This window comes from Astatotilapia calliptera, chromosome 23 (genome assembly GCF_964374335.1).
Source record: "Astatotilapia calliptera chromosome 23, fAstCal68.1, whole genome shotgun sequence".
Lineage (NCBI taxonomy): Eukaryota > Metazoa > Chordata > Actinopteri > Cichliformes > Cichlidae > Astatotilapia > Astatotilapia calliptera.
In genome coordinates this window covers 14,841,733-14,862,757 of record NC_137443.1, presented here as the reverse complement: position 1 = coordinate 14,862,757, position 21,025 = coordinate 14,841,733, and the positions used below count along the sequence as shown (strand labels likewise).

Genomic DNA, 21,025 nt, shown 5'->3' with positions numbered 1-21,025 from the left:
TACTCCATACCAGGAAGTTCTATCTGGGCGACTAGATTAAAGTCAGAAATCTGAAATGTCTTTATTTGAACCGATATCATCATTTTAATCTTTCTTTAGTATCTTGTCTGCTGGAACCTGAAAAATTTGTGACATAATTTGCTTTAAAACTTTTTTGGCTTATCAGACTTTTTTAAAGTGAATTTTTCTTCTTTTTTGTCATTTTAATTAAATTATATGTCTTTCCTTCTCATATTGTGATTTAGGGGATTTTGTGGCAATTATAGGCCACAGTAATATAGAACAGATGGCGTTAAAGCTGGGGTGCCATAACCTTGCTTTTCTGTGTACCCCTGTGCTCCCCTGTAATAAAGGCATTAATGTCAAAAATAAAAATGTTTATCCACATATTGAATTATTACAGAAATTCACTTTCTTTACATCATATTTACAAAAACAAACAAAAACATATTGGTTGTAAGCTTGCCCAGTCATTAAGCCTACAGCCTTACTACTTTTATATTTTTTGCAGTATTTGCGTGGACATAATGATTATGGTGTGTTTGCGATGCCGCTCACTGTAGAGGGGCTAAAATCAATCCACAGGATACTCGCTCGGTGCTTCATTTCAGGATGGCTGATAAACAACAGCATTTGGTGACCTTTTGCTGTTCTTATGGGGGATTTAACCCCCTGCTCAGAGCTGCACCATGCTGGTGGCTCCAGCAGACAGAAGCACGATGAACGCTAAAACTCAGGTGGGACTCTTTCTGCAGGATGCCTGCACAAAAGCAACGATACCAGACGCAGAAGTCCTCAGATTCACCAGACAGCACGAGAGCCCGACGGTGTTTTTAGTTTCTTCACCTAGACTTACAGATAGGAGCGTATTCTGTGTCTGTCTGTGAGTGTGTGCGTGTGCGAGGCAGAAAGAGAAGGGTGGGGGTGGGGGTGCCGAGGCAAACTCTCCACTCTCTGTAGGACTGTGTGTAAGATGCTTTCAACAGCAGGCAAACTGGTTCTGCACTTACTGTGAGAGGAAGCTCTGAGTGTTTAGAGTACTCAGCCCACTTAATGCATTATTATTGTTACTACATTCTTGAGGAGAATGGGGGAAAATGGAACAAGGAATGCTTTTCAAGAGTCAAACCAGTAAAAGGGGAGGAGATGGTGTGCGAGTGTGTGTGTGCGTGCGTGCACGAGAAAGTAAACATGACACGACTGTTGACTGTCTCATTCCTTTTGTATTTATCCTCTTTTTTTAATATGAGCCAGATGTCATGTTTGTAATATTCTCCTGTGAAATAAACATTTATGTCAGCAGAGAACGAGTGGCTCCCATTCCATTTGTGTGTTTATTTATTTATTTATTAAAAGAGACGCTGCAGTTTGAAGGCAAAGAAATGTAATCCGTTTATAAGCAGCTAATAGTGTAATTTAAGGGAAAGCTTACAAAAAAATCTGAGATCAAGTTTAATAAGTGAAAAAAAGTCACGTTTATTGCTCATAAGAAAAAGCAATATTTATTTTTCATATGGTCTCAAAACACTTTGGTGTCTTCTGCCATGATTTGCCAAGGAGGTCATCTAATCGGTTCAGATTGTCTGTTTGTTTGTTAGCAGGATTACTCAAAAAGTTATGGACAGATTTGCATGAAAATCTTACAGAAGTTGGGACTTGGCCCAGCTTAGAAACAATTAACTTTTGGAATCGATTTGGATCTGGAGCCAGGAATTTTTGGAAGGATTCTTTACCATTGTGAGGTTGATTAAAATTGAGCATTTTGCATCACAGCTACACAAATACATATCAAATAGAAGTGAAGGGAAAAAAACATTAGGAAGCACTGTGTTAGAATATAACAAACTTTTACAAATCCAGATATACAAATCCTTCAGTAACTCAATTCATGCAAAGGTGATATGGAAGAATTTTCAGCCTCGGCATATGTTTAGCGTCTTGGATTGCTTCTTGTTACGGACATCAGTTATGACTCAAATTGAAATGTGTGAAAAATTCACTTTTAAATAAAAAAAAACACAAAACAATTTGCTCTTTGATGGAGCTGTAAATTCTTCAAGTATTATTTGTTACTTTTCCAATTTCCACTTTGCCTAAAGGTGGCTTCAGGTCCTGCGTGCATGAGGTGCTTCATTTCTCTCATTGCATTACGAGTGCATTTCCACCGTGAAGGACATCTGAGTGTAAAGTGAACCTCTTCTGGTCAGTTAAAAGCAACGCTTTACCAGTGCACCTCGCACCACACTTCACAGCATGCATAATGGAGAGGATAGAGTTACCTGCTACTTTAGGCCAAACACAACTGCCAATAATCACCCCACTAATATTTGCATGTCCCTCTCTGTGTGTTATTGAACACCCGGCTAAGTAACTGAGCGCTGTGCCCAGGCATTATTTTCAGTTGTTTGCTGATTCCACAGTGGGCTGAAACAAGGCAATTATGAAGCGCATTTCACACCATGATGGTGTTTTTAAGGGGCTTCAGGTTTCACTGAAAGCTGAGATTCTGGTAACCTTTGTATGGATAGTCTATGGATGTCTGATGGTGTTAAAGTTAATGGAAATTAGACTTTCTAAGATACATTTATAGGTGAAGATTTGCCAAGTGCTGGCAGGAAACTGCATACACCTTTGAATCTTCACTGTGACCCGTAATCATTAGAAATCTGAGGGAAAAGATGCTTCACTTTCTCAAGTTTAGTGAAAGCCTGATAAATGGTTTATGAGATACAAGTGAACAAAGGAACAGACAAAACCCCTTGGACCTCATCAGTGTAATTACAGAAATGCTGGAACGTGAAAGTGAGATGCATAATTTTCACAGGTTTTGGCAAAATCTGATCAAGTCTGGCCAAGAAAACAGATGGCTGGATGAACTAATGAAGGAACAAATAAAGAAATGGAAGTTGAACGATGCTATAGAGAACGTTCTGTTTAAGAAGTACAGGGAGTATCGGAGAAAGGAAGGGAAATTATTCACACAAACCTAACAAAAGATAAAATGAAAGAAAACAAACAAATAAGCTTTAGTCTAACACCGATTTAGTTCATCCTTCTGGAAGTGATGTTGATCCGTTTCCTGATGGTTTTATTGATTAGTTTGATAGATGTGAAACTGATCGCTTTAATATAGGTTCATTACACATCAGGCTACAATCAGCAGCTGTTTCCCAAAAATGGGAAAAGCTAGTAAAGCTTGACATAGTTTTTGAAACTTGAGAGCGTATGTAGGTTATAATTAATGAATTACTGTTAATTAATGGATTAATTAGGGTAGCACAATGGTTAGCACTGTTGCCTCACAGCAAGAAGGTCCTGGGTTCAAATCCACCATCTGGCCGAGGCCTTTCTTTGTCTGCGTGGGTTCTCTCTGGGTACTCTCGCTTCCTCAGTTAGAGGGAATAGATTAACTGGTGATTCTAAATTGCCCAGAAGTGTGAATGTGAGTGTCAGTGGTTGTTTGTCTCTCCGTGTTAGCCCTGCAACAAAGTGTCCAGTCCCTTCTCACCCTATGGCAGCTGCAACATGCTTCAGCTCCCCTACTAGATCGGTGGATGGATAATGGATTAATTAATGAACTTTAAAAATGCCGATGTTGCTTTAAGCTCTTCTGAGGTTAGCCATCTCCTCATGCTTCTATCGTGGGGCGATCGTGGCTCAAGAGTTGGGCGTTCGCCTTGTAATCGGAAGGTTGCCGGTTCGAGCCCCGGCTTGGACAGTCTCGGTCGTTGTGTCCTTGGGCAAGACACTTCACCCGTTGCCTACTGGTGGTGGTCAGAGGGCCCGGTGGCGCCAGTGTCCGGCAGCCTCGCCTCTGTCAGTGCGCCCCAGGGTGGCTGTGGCTACAATGTAGCTTGCCATCACCAGTGTGTGAATGTGTGCGTGAAAGGGTGGATGACTGGATATGTAAAGCGCTTTGGGGTCCTTAAGGACTAGAAAAGCGCTATATAAATACAGGCCATTTACCATTTACCATGCTTCTAGTGTAAATAACACTAGAAGCATGATTGTACTTTTTCCCCCCTTTCTTCATCCTCTAAGAACGTATCCCTGGCCACATCACATAAGAAGTATCTTTCATATTAATGCCACCTTATATAAATTGCAGCTACATTCACAAACTAGACCTCACAGTGGCTACGTCCATCTTTTACATACAGTCTATGGTTGTCTGACTAAGTGCAGGACTCACTGTATTCAATTTGAGAAAAGTCTGTTCAAATTCATATACTACACAAACAGTATATAACATTTTATTTTGAAAGGTTTCACCGGGACTCCTGTGGAAAACTAAGTGCACCCCATGATTCAGTGTCTTGTAGAACCACCTTTAGCAGCAATAAACTGAAGTAATCAGTTTCTTTATGACTTTATCCGTTTCTGGCTCCCACTTCTTCAAAGTGTTGCTTCAGTATCTTGAGGTCTGCAGTTCTCTTAAGGTCCCAGGTGGTCTAGATTGCGGTTTGTTAAGATGCACCTTTGCAGGCCTGAGCTGTGCTGTCATGTTCTTTTTTAAATATTGAGGTTTTCTTCAGCAAATCTCTCCAAACAAACCGTAGTTATTGAGTCTTTTTAAAACGGTGTCATTTCATTATGATCTTAAACATTTAGCATGCTAACTGAGGCCTGTAGAACCTATGATGCTTCTTTTTTTGCAATTTCATTTACAGACTTGAGTGCTTCAGACAAGCAAGATGCCAAAACCTTTGCATTTTTAGAGGTGTTCACACTTGCTGATGATCAATTAATCAAGTGCACTTGATTAGCAGCACCTGGCTGCTACTTATCCTCTTAATTCCTATGGAAGCAGTGAGGGTGTACTTAATTTTTCATGTAATTGCAAAGAGTCTTGTGAAAATCTACTTTTCCACATGGATGTAGTATACACACTGCACTATATGAACACATCCTGACTAAGTCGCAGTAATTATCTTCATTTTAAAACTGACTATGAACCGGACAACAGTGCGACGTTTAATTTAATCCCCAATGGCACCCAAGAAGACAAAATTGTGCACACATAACACAAAAGCATCATCCACCGAGCCAAACTGCTGGAAGATTTTTCTGTATGCTATTATTTCAGAAAGAGGAAATACTAGAAGGATGGAATAAATAAATAAATGGATTTAATGTGTTGATGTTATTATCTCAAAGCATCTGGAAGGTGTTAAGTATATTGTTTCGGATGCAGTAAACAAAAGGAGATAAAACTAGCTTGGCAGATGTCTTCGGTTTGCACAGGCTGTCATGCAGAACACAACATCCACTCTGTCATAAAAAAAACTCTTCCAATCACATCGAGATAAATGATAATCAAAAACTTGCAGCAGAATGAAGACGTAAACTAATTAGAAATAAATACAAGGTGGCTAATCATAAGTAATCCAGTTGTGGTGCATCAGTAGACTCCCCAGTGAGCGCAGGAAGGAGCTGGAGTTGAAGCAAAGTGATTTCCCTCAGGCTGCCGTGCCATTTAAGTGTGCTTCATTGTTGTGGGTGGGATCCCATAGCCCTCACTCTGGTTTACCACATCAAAGCAAACTCTCACATATGTATTAAGTCCCAAACTGAGCAATTTGACTCAATAAGTTGATTTGAAAAATGACTCATGAAATCTGTTAGTACGCACGTGCACGGCTTATGTATATTCATGTGTGTATGCATGTATTTATCTGTGTGAGAGAGTAAACAGCTTAATGGAACCAAGCGGATTTCATAATGGAAAAGGCCAACGTTAGTGTAGCACGAAATGGTCTTGTTCTGATGTGGATTACTGAGATCACTTTAAACCAAAATCAACTTAAAGGATAATTCTTTTTTTTTAAATCTGATACTCAAAGGCTTCTGCAGCCTGACAGCCATTCATATGCAGGTGAAAGTGGGGATGCATGTTGCAGTTATCACCTCTGAAATAGCAGCAATGGATGGGCATCATGTTTCATAATTCTCCCTTAAATCAAATGCGACAGTTAAGCTAAATGAGGATGATGGTTTTGAAGCATTTTGCAGTCCTCTAAGTATTAAAACTGCCACATTTTAATGATGTTTACATAGCTATCCTCCCCTTTTCCACACAAAAAATTCCTGTTTTAAGAGGTTCATAGAACCTCTAGCCAAAGCCCCATTTGAATCTCATGTAAAAAAAAAGAAAAAAAAGTGGAATTATCCTTTGAGATCGTTTCAATTTTTTGCGAATCTGACTATTGCTAGCCTAGATAGAAATGCATTTAGTCCATAAATGGGTGAAAACCGGTAGTATGAAGCAATATATGATTTACATAGAATATACGAATTGTTATGAGAGATTAATTTAATGCAATGATTGTGAAACTGAATATGAATATAAACTTTCCTGCCTCAGTTCTGGTATGTCCACTCGGTGCGTTACACTGGATTCTTTCCATCTCAGTTCATCAAATTTAAAAAAACTACAATTTATAAATATGAGTTATTCAAACCTGAGGAATATCACACTGATATGTTGTGGAAATGTGTGGTTTTTAAAAAAATATATATCTTTATTTAATATCTGTGAAAGCATTCAGCTGATTTGGATTGTCATAGAGTTATTATGTATCTTGCATATGAGAAGCTGTGAATCAAAAAGAGTCCCCAACCAGCAACATTGTGATTTCTGCAGGAATCCAAATCTGCTGTCAGAGATCGGGTATCCAAATATTTCCGGGACTTCAAGCGTCCATCACTCTGTTAACTTAAGCTACACAAGGGTCCACATCCATAGAGCCATAGTACCAGATATTCATTGTAAAATACTTGAAGCACCGAGCTCAAGTAGTTTTGTAGGTAATGGAATTTAAAAAAAAAAAAGAAAGAAAGAATAGGGCTTGAAAAATGAATAAAACAGACCGACTTTCATCCCTAAAAGTATATTTTTGGGAAAACTAATGAAAGCAGCAACTGGGAATTTTCCATAATTCCTTTTAAGAAGTGAATGTTGTCTCTGGATTCTTTTCAGGGATGGTCGGGTGGGAGGGACGCTTTATATTTTGGAAAATTAGGGGACAGTTAACAGTTTTTATATAACATTCAATAAACCTACCACTACAGCTAAATTGCTTTGAGAGGCGGTTTAAATTTGGGGGATTTTCAGGAAACCTGTGAAGTAAACCTCGGCTTGATTAATTTTGTTTTTGATACTGAGCCGTTCTGTCTATACGAACTTTTTAGAGTGTTCCACAAAATCCAAACATAAACCTACCTGCTTACTATTGTGTATAAATGAACTTCTGTCCTCAATTTGGTGTTGCATTTTCCTCATTATTAATAATCATTTTCATGTTTTAATATGCCCACTTTTTTCCACTATTAGTAAAGCTCTTTGATCTGCAGCTGTGTATGAAATGTGCAGCATTAATAAGCTGCCTTGCCTTTGTCACACTGGAAGACATTTTGGCTTGTCGTAGTCAGAGAGGCACAGGTGTTACTAATAACATTAACTATGGCTCCGTTCCATTAAAGCCATTTCCCTCCACCTGTATCGATGTGCATCTCCCGTCGATTTGTCCGTGAAAAAAAAAAAGAAAGAAAGAAAGCTGAGCGGAAGTGCTGGAAATTTAACAAAATGTAAATATTACAAAAAAGGCTGAGGTGGAAAATGTGATGTATGGATAATCAAAGCTAGACATTTGTCAGGTACATGCGAGTACCTGCATGCTCAAACAATGCAAGCAAGCAAGCAAAGAGATACAAATCGAGAATGTTAAAGTGGTGTTCCTGCCAGGAAACGACTTGTTTGTTAAATGGTCTGGTGTGTGGCAGAGCTGCCATGCAAGCTGTTCGCCCGCCATAGCAAGCAGGTTGGCATTCAAGCGTCTTGCCCAAGGATACTTTAGCATGGGATCGAAGCCCATCTATTACCTGAGCCACGGATTTAGTTACATTGTCCTGTTTAGTGTATCTGTTATACGCACCAATCGGCCACAACATTAAAACCAGAGATGAGTGACGTGAGCGTTAATTCAGTGTCCTGCTGGGAAAAGTGGGACCTTCCATTTGTGTTATTCTGACTTGTACCACCTCCTGAAACACCACCACAGACCAAGCACTCCTCTCCATTACGCCCCCATCCCGGAAGCCCCACAGGACCCAAAGGATTTGCTGTTAGTTCCATTAAAGCCTTTTGTTGTGATGTTCAAGGTAACAGGTGTGTATTTGTTGTTTTGTTTTTTTAATATTTCTTTTTGTTCAGGTTTGCGCATCAGAGTCGTATTAGATACTTGGCTAGACTTCGATCAGCATGTTCAGAACCGGGACTCTGAAAGTGACGCATTGCTAACAATCGCTATGTTTAGGTTGTGCTTTAGAAGGTCGAGAACAAATCCACTCGGCGTGATTTTCATGCCATTGAAATTCCAATTTAAAACACAAGGGTCTGTTTACTCTTCAGGTCCATTTCCTTTCCTTTTCGAGATGATTTTTTTTGCATCAAAGCCTCCTTCTGGAGAAGAGCAGCATTGTTTCAGCGGCAGCAGCGAGCTCATGCGAGGCCGCAGACTCCGCAGATAAGCGCATCAGCCATTACCGGGTCCCTCCTTCAGACCTATTAGGTCTTGCAAGGACTTCAAACACCAATTTGTTCTGCAAATAGCCCATTCAATTTGTGCCTGCCAGAAAGAGACACCTCTCTCCCTCTCTGCAGTAATTGAATCTTCAAAGGGACATTTTCCTCCATTTCTGTCAGGTATTAGAGTGATGAATAGCAAACGGTCATCCGAACAGAAAAGAGAGGATACATGTTTATCCATTTTCAGTTAGACGCTCATCATGCGCCTTTATGATTGCGAGGCTGGGAATTGAATGGCAGTGCTGCAGGATGTTCAATAGAGGATTTTCAGCCATGCTGATATCAGGCTTTTGCCCACTTGAATAGACAAAATTAGCCAGGTACTCATTACAACATCTAAAAACCCAAGTTTAGCTAATTAGAGACACTGAAGCTTTACAATGAATTTAAGGAGGCTATTAAATCTTCAATATTTTTATTACTTAAATACACCATACTGGAGCAAATGTCTCGGAAAATATCACAAATAAATTTCTCTTTCATTCAGCATTTAAATGTTGGTGATGATCTCTACATTACTGACTATGAGCAAATTTCTTCAGCTTGCCATGAGTTTCAAAGGGAGGAGCTGAGTGCGGAGGGGTCAGATGTACTGTAGCCACGCCTGGACAACGACATTTACATGCATACTGTACATACATGGTAGTTTTACAAATACACCAAGAGAGTGTTCATGATTTGTTTTCCACAAAATGCCACAGATTTTTTTTAAACCCCATCTTAATATATAGATATATACCACCAAAAAGAAAGAAAGAAAACCAAAAAACACATTCCCCTTTGACAACACTTAAAATATAGAAAGTGGAAACACCATGTTGCTGGGAAATGAGGATAGAAAAGGAGGAGAGGAAAAATGAAAAAGTCCCGGTTTCCCCCCAAAATGTCTTTAAACAAATGTGCAGAGTTGAAAAGCCTGCGCCTTTTAAACCTCATTAGTCTCGTTCCTTCTCTTCAGTCACAACATAGTCTCGTCACGTTGTTTAATTTTCTCCTCCCGTAGAGTCCTCTAGGATTCGGATCGGTCTCCCCCTTTTTTCACTTTTCTTTTTTCCCCCCCTTTAAATCGTCCCAAGGTCACAGAGTCCGCAGTGTCCCGATTCAGGTGTAGTAAGTGCAAGTATCCACCCACAGTTGGGGAAAAGCCAAGGATTGAAGGCTGAGCGCTGGGTATGAGTTGCAGAAATAAAAAGTCAGGTTACTGGTTGAGATGTGAGGAGGATTCCTTTAGGACAAAAGGGCCTGGGGGCACAGCTAAAAAGGCCGGGGTGCTGCTGATCCACACTGTCTCGGGTGTCAATGGGTAAGGGTTAAAATGAAGGCACACATCCTGCTTCCTGCACGGCTCCCGCCTAACACACCTGAAAGGAGAGGGCGATAAAAAATTTAAAAAAAAAAAGGGAAAAGTTTAAATGAGAACAGACATCAAGCCGTCATTAAGAGCATCAGTTCACAAAATGTCATAAATGTTTCACCCCTTGATAAATAAACTTTCCACCAGCTCCAGTGTTTAATTTATTGATCAGCCAGGCTTTGAAAACCATCTGGTGTCCCATTTACTTTGCATTAACTAAAAGTGCATTCATGAAGCGATTCTCTTTGGTATAATTAGAACCACGCTCCGACATAACTGCAGGAGGTGTTCAGTCCTTTGAAACAGAAAAATGCAGGGGAGGAAAGACAATTATCTGTCTGGGTACCAGCAGCATTCAACTTTTTCATCTTTCTTGTTTTTTTCCTCTGCGATTCGAAGGGGCGATTTACTTTTCCCTTCATCCCTCAAATCACTAGGAGGGCTTCAATCTATTAGTAATTGCAAACTCCTACTTGGGGGCTAATTAAAGTGACTGACGCTGGGAGGGTCCCTCTCCCCTGGGTCAAAGCAGCTCTGTATGAGAGCGGTAATTTGTCTGTTCTGAACAAAGAGATTAGGAAGAAGCTGGGAAGAAAGCTTAATAAATGAGCATCACATGTCCTACGCCATGATCGTGAACAACACCAATTATGTCACAGCCAAATCGCACATAATCAAAACAACGGTCAGAAGATAACCCTGTGACTGCTTCATTTTCTCCTCTGCTAAACCAGCTTCTATATTCAGGCCGATACACTGGAGCCGTATTGATTCAGAGGGCTGTTATCCTGCTGTAAGCCTCTGCTGTTTGAGGCTGTCGAAATTCTGTTCGAGCAAAAGAAATACAGTGTGATAAAGTGCTTGAGCGGCAGAATAATTCTCCTTATTTCACTCGCGCAGATAACAAAAGCATCCAGAGACTGTTCCCACTGAGCGATGAGTCTCTGTTTATTTAATAATTCGCTCTCTGCTATAATTAAAGCACCAGGGCCAATATTCAGATTGCATTTTAGCATCAATAATTCAGCAGTTTTCACTACAATTGATGTTAGTGCATAAATAAACAATGAGGCCTCATATTTACTACACCAGCCATGCTGCAAGAGACACTGGGGGTGGGAGCAAGGACTTAAACAGACATTTAAAATTAAGCTAGATAATGCAACGGCTTTCAATTTAAATGTGAGGAGCTCTTAGAGCTCCAAGAGCTGATTTGTAAAAGTGACAAGCCCTTAAAAGGCCTGTGACGTAAGGGGAGGAGGGATGTGGGGGGGCTTAATGGAGTTCTACCTCTCCTCTACTCACAGAACCACTCAAGGTGAAATGCATGCTCCCAACAATATAATTCCTCTTTCAGTCAGACTCTGACACACTCCAAACACCTCCCATATCTCTCAGTGTGCTCTATGTGCAGACAAGGTATCAATAAAGCTGCTTGTTGTGAGGCAAAAATGATTAGATCTGCTGCAGGCACAATGAAGCTATCCTGAAGAATGAAGTTATCCTTCGTATATGATTAGGCCTTCTGTTTTGCTTTCACTGGAGGCATCGAGATCAAATCAGGGAAAGCCATGATGACAGCTTTCATGATATACATGCTGCTGCAGCTTGCTGTCTGTGTTCGCTTCTCGCCCCCACTCGGATGCACATTTTTGGCCTCGGAGTAATAACTTAACCCAGGTGATCCCAGGCGTGTTGATAGAAAAGTCAAATTCGGTTTTAAACACTCCGTATTAATGTTAAAAGTGGACGTCTGGCTCAGAACGGCAAAATAAATTCACAATGAGTCAAATATGTGTCTGCTGGTAACAAAGTGTGAGGGCAGCGGTACACAAAAACATCATTTTCGCATGCTTTGTGCTGACAGTTAATACAGATTTTCTAAGTTCATGTCCTCCAACAAGAATGATGGAAAAATCCATTGGCTGTCTAAAAATAAAATTCATCTCTGCTCTGTAAGATTTAATATCGGCTGCATGCCTTGCAGTGAAGTCGAATCGACGACATCAATATAAACAGAGTGAAAAATGTTGCCGTGAAAATTACAGATGTTTTTCCTTTTCCTGCTAATGACTCCGGCTGACTGATGACTTTTGCTGCTTGTCTTGTACTTTGAAATGAGACCACAAAGAACCGCGGGGCTCCCTCCGCCATCATGGGGGTCTTACCTTCTGGTCGGGCAGCAGCGGGTTCGTCTGCAGTGAACTCAAATGGCCGTTGATGAGCGCTGTGGGTCTGTCGTGTTCGCAGAACAGGCTGCCGTTGATGTAGTGGAACCGGTCCCCGGGGACGAGCCGGTTCCGACAGGTTGAACATGTGAAACACTGTAAACAAAGACAGAACCGATCTTAAAGGTCTTACAGGTCCTTCCCTGTAGTGTGTTTACATTGAACTTGTAAAGGAAGCTGAGGATAAAAATGTTGCTTAAGCAGGTTCCAAGAATCTTATTTGTGACTTGAGCGCCTGTGATCTCTAAATCTCAATTTCAATTAAAGGATCCTGCCTTTAAATTGCTCCTTAAATAAAGCCAGCGCACATTAAGATTTAGTGTTTGTGGAAGACACAACCATCATTTGGTTTCTAAATAGCTTCCCTGTTCTCAGTAATGTTATCAAGTAGCTAAAAAACAGACTTTTTACATTTTAACACACTAGAACACCACATCACATCTGTAAATTCAAAGATCTTGCATCTGGCATTTATTTCCTTACATCTGTCAAGGAGAAATCTTGTCACGTTGTTGATAGATATCATGCAAAATTCAGCCTTGGATACATACATGTGCAAATTGCAGTACTCTTATTTAACCACTAGGGACATCACGTCATGTTAAAGTTTCATAGCCAAGCATTTCTTTGTTTCTGTTGCAGCAACACCTGAGCCTTAATGCTGAAGTGCCAAAAAAGGTCAGATCCTGTAGTGTCCACTTTATTCTGCTCCACAAACAAGTCACCCCCACAGCCTCCCTCCTCCTGCTAACACGTCCAGCTTTACAGCTTTAAAAATGCATGGTACAAAAATCTGTTTTTCTCTTAATGAACAGCTAACCATCATTAACCGATAAATCAGTATGCCCTCATCCCGCCTAAACATGGCAACTTTAAATTTGAAATATAGTTGTTTTTAAGCACAGAGGCTTCAAAACCCAATGACTAACATCAGGGCAGCTACATCAATTTTTCATACGCAATCTATAGTTTTTGTAGAGACTTTGAGGCTTCAACCAAATATCTACACAAAATATTAATGTTTTCTCATAGCTAAGATCAAAACTGATCCTAGGTCTGTTTCATAAGTCTTCAAACACACGCTCACATCATTTTTCATCACAACATTTTAATACAGTGATGCTATAAAATTTCCTTTTTTGTGAAATAATATCAAAATGCTAAATGGATTAACATTACTCAAGAAGCTGAAAATTTTAATTATTAAACATGAGAACAGATGGTGATTAAATGATTAATCCGCTTATTGTTTTAGCACTCCAGCAGTTGGATTTTACACCAATTTGAATTCAAACTAAAGTTTTTGCTTTAATACTTTTTTGGATCTCCTGTTAATCATATCTCATTAGCCCTGCTCCGTACAGACAGTAGTCGCTATTGACCACAACAGAGACATTTTAAGCCAAGCACACAACATAATTAGTGTAAAGTTAATTCAATGTGATGCTGATTTGTGTGTTCTTCAAAGAGATAATTCCGATACTAAGGAAAACACTGTTATACACAAAACTGAAAACTAGGAGTGTGCTGATGTGTCGGTTGAATATCCGTTTGTTCAGCTGATTGATATCGGTATATTGGCAAAATGCTAAAATATGAAGTTACAAATGAAAGAAAATAATGGGATCACCATCAGTTATCTCCAAAAAAAATGTTATTTGAAACATCGGCCCAGGATTTCATAACCGATGCATCGCTGCTAAAAACAAAACAAAGGCTTTAAACTGTGCAGCACTCCAACTTCATCAAGTTCAAAACTCCAGAGAGGAAACTTGACTTTACCTTGAGATGGTACACATTGCCCTGTGCCCTCATCACCAGTTCACTGGCTGGAATAGACTGACCACAGGCGCTGCAAGCTCCGCTGTTCCCAAATAATCTGAGGGGGGGGAAGAAAGGGACGAAGAAGGAGTGTTACTGTGGAGCTGCTGTATGCATCTGCACAGATTTAGCCTTGTGTAATGGACTGTCCACACTTTTCTCTGCAGAGTGTGTGACTGAATGAAAAGTGTATCCGGCGCTAAGTTTCCCCCCAACTCCATTTCTGCCTCGAAGGGAAAACATACAGCAGAAGAAATAGAAAATCATCACAGTATCAACAGGAAAAATGAATCCAACACGACTCTGCCCTCCACAAGCATCTAGCACTGAAACTGCATATTACTTTGGCTGCACATTTTTTGCAGCCTAATAATAACGTGGAACATAAGCAATAAGGACCTAAGAGGATTTGATTGTACATCCAGGCGGAGATGTAGTGCTTTTGCCATTAGGACTCCTGTGAATGCTCCGTCAGTGCCGTGTTTCCATTAGAAACCCCGTAGCTACTCGGGTTGATATATAATGTGCATGGGTTAACCTTTTCAATCATGGTGTCAACACTTTAGATTTGCTTCTGCTCATCTCTTTCGTCCCTAACCTTCTCTCTCTCTCTCTCTCTCTCTGCCTCTTGATAATGAAATGCTTGCTCCAGCTTCCCTTCTATCTTCCTTCTGAGTCCACAATTTAGATTACTTCATCTCGGTGAGCAGCAAACTGAATGAAATTTCGATTTGAGCAGAAAGTAATTTACTGGGATCTGGACCCATTTGTCATCATATCTCACCGGGTGTTTGCTCTATCACTGCACTTTTCCTAAGCAATCAAATAAGACCACGGCATCTGACATGCTCCGGAGAGAAGGAGAGAGAGGGAGAGAGAGGGATGGAGACAGAAAGGGATAGGGGGGGAGTGGTTAACACTGGCGTGCGTGCATCAGATAAAGTTGTTTGGTTGGGGGGAAAAAAATTAACAAGCGAAAGAAAGAACAACAAGATCAAAGTGTCTTTCTGCGCAGACCTTCTTGAAGACATTTTTTATGAAATGTATTTAACAAAGAGGGAATAAATGCCTCTACCATCCCAACCATAACCCGAGCAGTTGTTAGAAAAACTGACAAACAAACAAGCCAGAGCTCTTTGCAAAGGGACACAGAAATGGCTTTCAATAAGGCAGCTTAGGCTGAAGCAAATTTTGTCTTGGCATCATTTGGAATGGCTCCATCAAAACTCAATTTCAGAAACTAATTAACTGGAGACCGTCGTCACAACACTGCCAATTCTCTGCTCTCGCTGGGACAAACATGACAGTGGAAATGAACATATATGCCTTGCTTTAAGACTCTTGTGCTCTGCTGCAATGTGTGTGTGTGGAGAAGCAAAACTACACTTTCCCCACAAGATGTTTCTGCATATCAAAGCCGGCTCATTCCGAAATTCAAACTTCGCTCAAATTGAAAACATGTTCCTCGTGCTCTTGTTGAATATGTTGCTCGAGGAGTTTCCTCCTGTGCGAAAGCTTTTGAGAGGTGAGGAAACAAAGGACAAAAGGAGTTTTCACCGCAGCCTTTTTACATTTGGGCGCAGTGTGAAACTCGTACCGGGTTAATTATTTTACCAGGGGATAGCTCTTGATAGTATTTGATTTAGGAGCCAAAGCCTTTAGGTGCTCAATTAAGTTGCTGCATCGGTTTAGAGTTGGGCTCTAATGGCCTCTTCTGCCAGTGAACTACAGCGCTGAGGTGAAGCCAACACCCCAGGTCAGTATAATTAAGGCCAAGGGACTCTTAATTGCAATGACACATCTGGTTTCTGCTTTTTGCAACAAAAAAAAAAATCAGTTACTCACTACGTTTCTCGGGGATGGCTTTATCTTGATTTATCTGTCGTCTTCCGCCCTTGTGAATCTGTCTTAGATTAAATTAAATAACAAACAAAAAAACACATTTGGACCTGTCTGTTGCCTATGCAGGCAATGACTATTGGATTTCATTTCAGCGCTGACTGCCGGGTGAAATATAGCATAGCTTGCTGCGAGGCTGTCTGGTAAATGCAGACCTCATTCACCAAGGCCTTTGAGTAGGGTAAAATTACCCCACAACAATGATTTCTGCAACACAGTCCATTAAAAATGCCTCTCTACATCAGCAGCCAAAGCACCTTAAAAGCACTAGGCCATATTGATACTGAAGCGGGGCTTTGCATAATGGCAAGAGCTGCATTAGAGAAAAGGGTGGAGGGGGGGTAGGACAGGGCGGGGTGGGGAGATTGCGAGGATGAGGGAGGGTTCGCGTGAATCTGTGATGTGCATGTGTTTCAGGAGGAGGGGGTGGGGGTGTGTAGGGCTGGAGTCGGAGGCTGGGTGGTGCTGGCGGTGGGGGATCAGCCAAATTACACTTGGTTAATTCAGAGTAACAGATCTGGCCCCAAGTGAATTGAAGGCCTTGAATTAATTCTGTTATGACAAATCAAGATAAACGTTTCCCCTAAATTGCATGCGATTTAATTAATTTCTGAGATCCAGTTTTTTTTTTTCCTCCCCTGGCCTAATAGTTCACATTCTCTTGTGCTGTCATAGTGCTTGAGTGGGCAGACTTCAAAGTGATATTAAATAACCAACTATTAGATTTACCTCACACGTTCTATTGGAAAAGTGCCATTTAATTACCTAGGCTTATTCAATTAAGGGGACACACATTCTCCCTGAATCCAGCAGCCACAAGTAAATTAATTCTCCCTCTACTAGCAGCCCACAGAAATAATATCACCTCCAGCTTAAAACAACATGATCCCTACAGCAAACACAACTTTGGCTTTAAGTTAAAGCTTTTGGGGACAAGCGCTGCATGAAAAACAGGGGATGGGTTATCATCCCAGGCCAGGCATACGACTCAACTCCCGATCAGTCAGATGAGCATTATTAAATCAGCTGTATGGATATAAAGCTGAAGCTGCAGCTGAGAACGTATGTTGAGCTGTTTAGCACTCTATTACAAATATGAATCTGCCCCTTTAAGATGAAGAGGGGGAAAAAAACAGCAGCAAATGGCCTTCACAATAATCCCTCTTCTCTCTGTCTTTCTCTCTTGCTCTCTCTCAAAAGCCAATTTGGTTAATTAAATGTTTTGTTTGCAGTGTGGCTCTCATTCATTTCGGACACGTCATTGGGAGCGGATACAAGCCAGGGACCAGATCTCATTAGATAAAACCCATCAGGACTAAAGGAAATGGAGGGGGACTATAATTAAAGCATTTAATTGTGTAGACTCACTGTCAGATGTTTTTTTTCCTACCCCGCTCCTGTCTTTATCTCCACAGAGATCTCATGGTTCCATAATGTGCGTTTTAGCTCTTCCACCAAGCATGCTCTCATTACAAGTGGAAAGGTGTATCCACATTTCCCCCCCCTTCCAATTTTAATTACGTTATAGTCCCATTATGAATGAAGTACCCCATTGACTTCCCCATCCTTTTTATGAGGTGGGTGTGAGAGCGCACAGGCGCACTTTAGATTTTGAATTATCCGTGCAGATTTGATAGCAGCGTTGTACGTTAACTGGAGTGCGGTTCCATCCATTAGAATATGAGCATGCATTTCTATTATATAACAATAAAAGCAGACTCTCCGACTGTCTTGCATGAATAGAAACTCAAGTTTAGCAAATGGCTAATTGATTGGCTTAAAAATCCATACCAGTCTAGCACATGAGGCTGAGTCAAGGATGCATGTCAACTTTCAGTAAACTGCACCTTCTCTCGTCACTTAAGACTGCTCAACATGACCAGAATGAGTGTCATCAACAAGCTCTGGTTGGGTGTCTGGCACACCTACTTGAATATTTAAAAAGGCTCTCTTTGCTAATTAAATGATCCTTTTTCCACTGTATTAAAAAATTTTTATAAAACAGCCTTCACTGAACACAGATCCTGTCCGTGTCTCTTGCAGAGCTAACTCAAGTCATTTAGGACCAGTTTTCTGTTCTTTTGTTGATTGTAAAACAGGACAGACCGCATTATGACCTGCACAGACTCTCTCCTTTTGCTTTGTGCTCTGTCAACATGGCGCCACGTTTGGCGTCTTTCAGGGCAGGCCAGAGAGCCTTCAACCAGGATGCCTTAATGAGCGCTGATGACGTTAGTACAATTTGAGACACATGTCGTGCAGGAATGCACCAAACTTTGCGGACGGTTGCATGACCATGACAGATCTACATCAGCTTAGTCCTGCTTTTAACTTGATTTAATATCACAGCCTAATATAATCCAGAAGAAAAGTTCTACGGGCTATGAGAAGCACAATTTTTCCTTTTAAATTCATGCAAGATGTTTAAACATCAAACTTGCTCAGTAAGGCTGCACAAGCAAAATACAGAAAACTGAACACACAACCTGGTGATTTCCTCACCTGATGTAGTCGTTTCTACAGAGGATCATGCCACTTTTTGTGTAGCACGATGTGCCGATCTCACCCAGCTGGGCCTGGCAGCAGGAGCACTTGAGGCATCGGCTGTGCCAGTAGCTGTCCATGGTGTAAAGGAGGAAACGGTCTGCAATTTTGCCCCCGCAGCCGGCGCACCGCTTCCAGGACAGAGAACCTGTGCCCACCGGTGGTGGCTGGCTGCTGCCTCCGGGATTCACCATCGTACCTGAGAACACACAGAAGAAACCATGACAGGTTGCTGTTCAGACTATTATTTTTTTTCCTTTTACACTCAAGGACTGCTTTGTACACACAAGGGTCAGGACTTACACAGCTATGAGTTGACACATTTGTCATAACTGATCAGTTATCAGCTGTTTGAACATGTTGTATCTGCAGCTGCGAAGCCCGATCTCTGCTACGAGTCACTTAGTGAATTAATCTGCCCTTGATCTCTACGCTGTTGCTTCATCAGACCTCTTGTGATGAATGTCTATTCACTGATAACACTGTGGGGCCAGAGGAACAATTACACAGCATGGGCCTTTGTTGAGCTGTCCTAATGGCGCACAATTCCTCACTCTGCAAAGAGGTGATGTCCACAGCAAAACTCAAGGGAGTGAGTAAAGAGAGGCTGATGTTTGGCACAATAGTTCTGATGCTGCATGAGCCTTTGACCTCAGCCAAGTATATGATCACGCATCTACACCACAGCCCTGATACAGCGATGTGCACACGCTGTAATGATGTTAAATGTTCTAATCTACTGAAATGCAGGCATTTGTTTCACCCACCAAATTAATGTGGGCTCTTTCAAATGTAATCCTCTCCAATTTGGTCAGGCAGCCTCGCCTGGATAAAGCCAAATCTATGTTGAAAGACAGGTAGGCTAATTAGAGTTAGGAAGAGGGAGGGTGGGGGGTGCACAGAGAAAAGCATTCAGTAAGCCCATTAGCGATGGCTCTTAGGGACAAACCACAGCGTACCTTAGTGCTGATTAAATCTAAAAGGAGATGAATCAAAAAAGCCGACCTGAAAGTGACTCCCGGATAAACAAGACGGGGCCATCATCAAGTTTCATTCAGAGGAGTTTCCTTTTTTTCCGCTGAGGGATGGAGGGGAAGAGGAGGGGGGTGGCTTTTAACTTAAATGGGCTAACTCAAGTAATTACACGGGCAAGCAATTTGGAGACCAAGTCATGGAAATAGAAGAGGGAGCGAGAGAGACGGAGGGGGGGAACATATCAGACAGCCATGTGCTAAAAGCTTCTGTCCGCTGCCTGATTTTGTTTTTGAAATAGAAAATAAAAGAAATGCAGCTTCACATCTCAATTACTACGAGCTGAGTCCTTTAAAAAGACCAGTGTAATGTCCGCTGTCACATCTGAGCGCAGGCATTCCTAAAATAGACACAGGCGGACTCAAAACCGACTGTTTCCACTCTGAAAACTACGGACAATTGCAGGTAGCATATATACATATAAAATATATATATACAGCGCAAACACACAGAACAGCTGTACCAGCGGCAAACACCCACCTCGTTTGTCTCCTTTCAGGGTAATGGCTGTAAAGTTGACGGCTTGAATGGCAGGTAGGCGAACAGGTAGGCTGCAACAACAGTACCCCAAAAAAGTACAGGTAGAAAGCGGACGCGACACCGCGCGCGGTCGTCGGCCTCCAGCTCCGCGCGGCAGCGAAACCCTCGAGCTCGGCTCTTCAGCAAGCAAATGGAGTTATCAGATAGTATTTCCACTGGATGCTTCCCGTTTAACTGCTGCTGCCGCTTTTAGTGCTCTTTTTCTCGCTGGAACAAAAACGAGTCCATCACAAGCCGTAATTACAGGTCTGCGCATGCCGTTGTGTCCACAGAGCTGGAGAAGTGCGTGGAGAAGAGGGAGGGAGGAAAAACAGAAACACGGAGGCAGGCAGAGAAGCTGTAATTGACTGTCCTCTGCTCTGGTCTCTGGGTCCCGTTAGCTGCTTGTTCTACATGTGTCGCTGACAGGAAGAAACCTCCAGTAAAAAAGCCCCTTCAGCCGCGTGACGAAAGGGCCTCGGCAGCCAATCCGCGCGCGGTCCATTTAAGAGGAATAACAATTCTGGCCAATCAGAGGGAGGCGAGACTGACTCGGACACGCAGACAGAGAAGGATGGAAACGGAGGTGAGATGGACCGGAGAGAAGAGACACGCAGCAGTCCAACGTATACAAGCCAAATCAGGGGCAGAGACGAGATTAGAGCGGATTTATACGACAAAGAAAATCCGTAGAATAAGCTCAGTGTCCTGTTTAAGGAGCTTCAATATCACCGTGATAAATATATTATCTCTTCTAAACGTCCATAATACTCGAACATGGAGAGATTGCATATGAAGCATTGTAATAATATACAGATCAAACTGTCTCCATTGTCGGGACTACTGAAAGCTGCATAGCAACATCCTGTAGGCTGCATTCATCTCACGCCCGACTTTAATTAGTTGACATTCAATAACTACTTAGTTTACCGAGGGTGACTCCAACCTCTGGGAAATATCAAGCCCCCCTAATAGCTGCGTAGTGGCGCCATCGTCTGTCACTGGAAAAAATCGCAGCGAGGCCTGCTGTCGTTTACAACC

At 41.6% G+C, this 21,025-nt stretch overlaps 1 protein-coding gene across 1 annotated transcript; it reads right to left on the bottom strand.

The window, feature by feature from the left end:
* Positions 1-8,985: 8,985 nt before the first annotated feature.
* lmo4b (LIM domain only 4b) lies at positions 8,986-20,405 on the bottom strand. Its single transcript, XM_026159418.2, has 5 exons — positions 19,946-20,405; positions 18,392-18,632; positions 13,952-14,048; positions 12,110-12,265; positions 8,986-9,948 (listed from the first exon to the last, which is right to left on the bottom strand). The coding sequence occupies exons 2-5, from the start codon at positions 18,625-18,627 to the stop codon at positions 9,940-9,942; spliced, it is 498 nt and encodes a 165-aa protein (XP_026015203.1). The 5' UTR covers positions 18,628-18,632; positions 19,946-20,405; the 3' UTR covers positions 8,986-9,939.
* Positions 20,406-21,025: the final 620 nt, after the last annotated feature.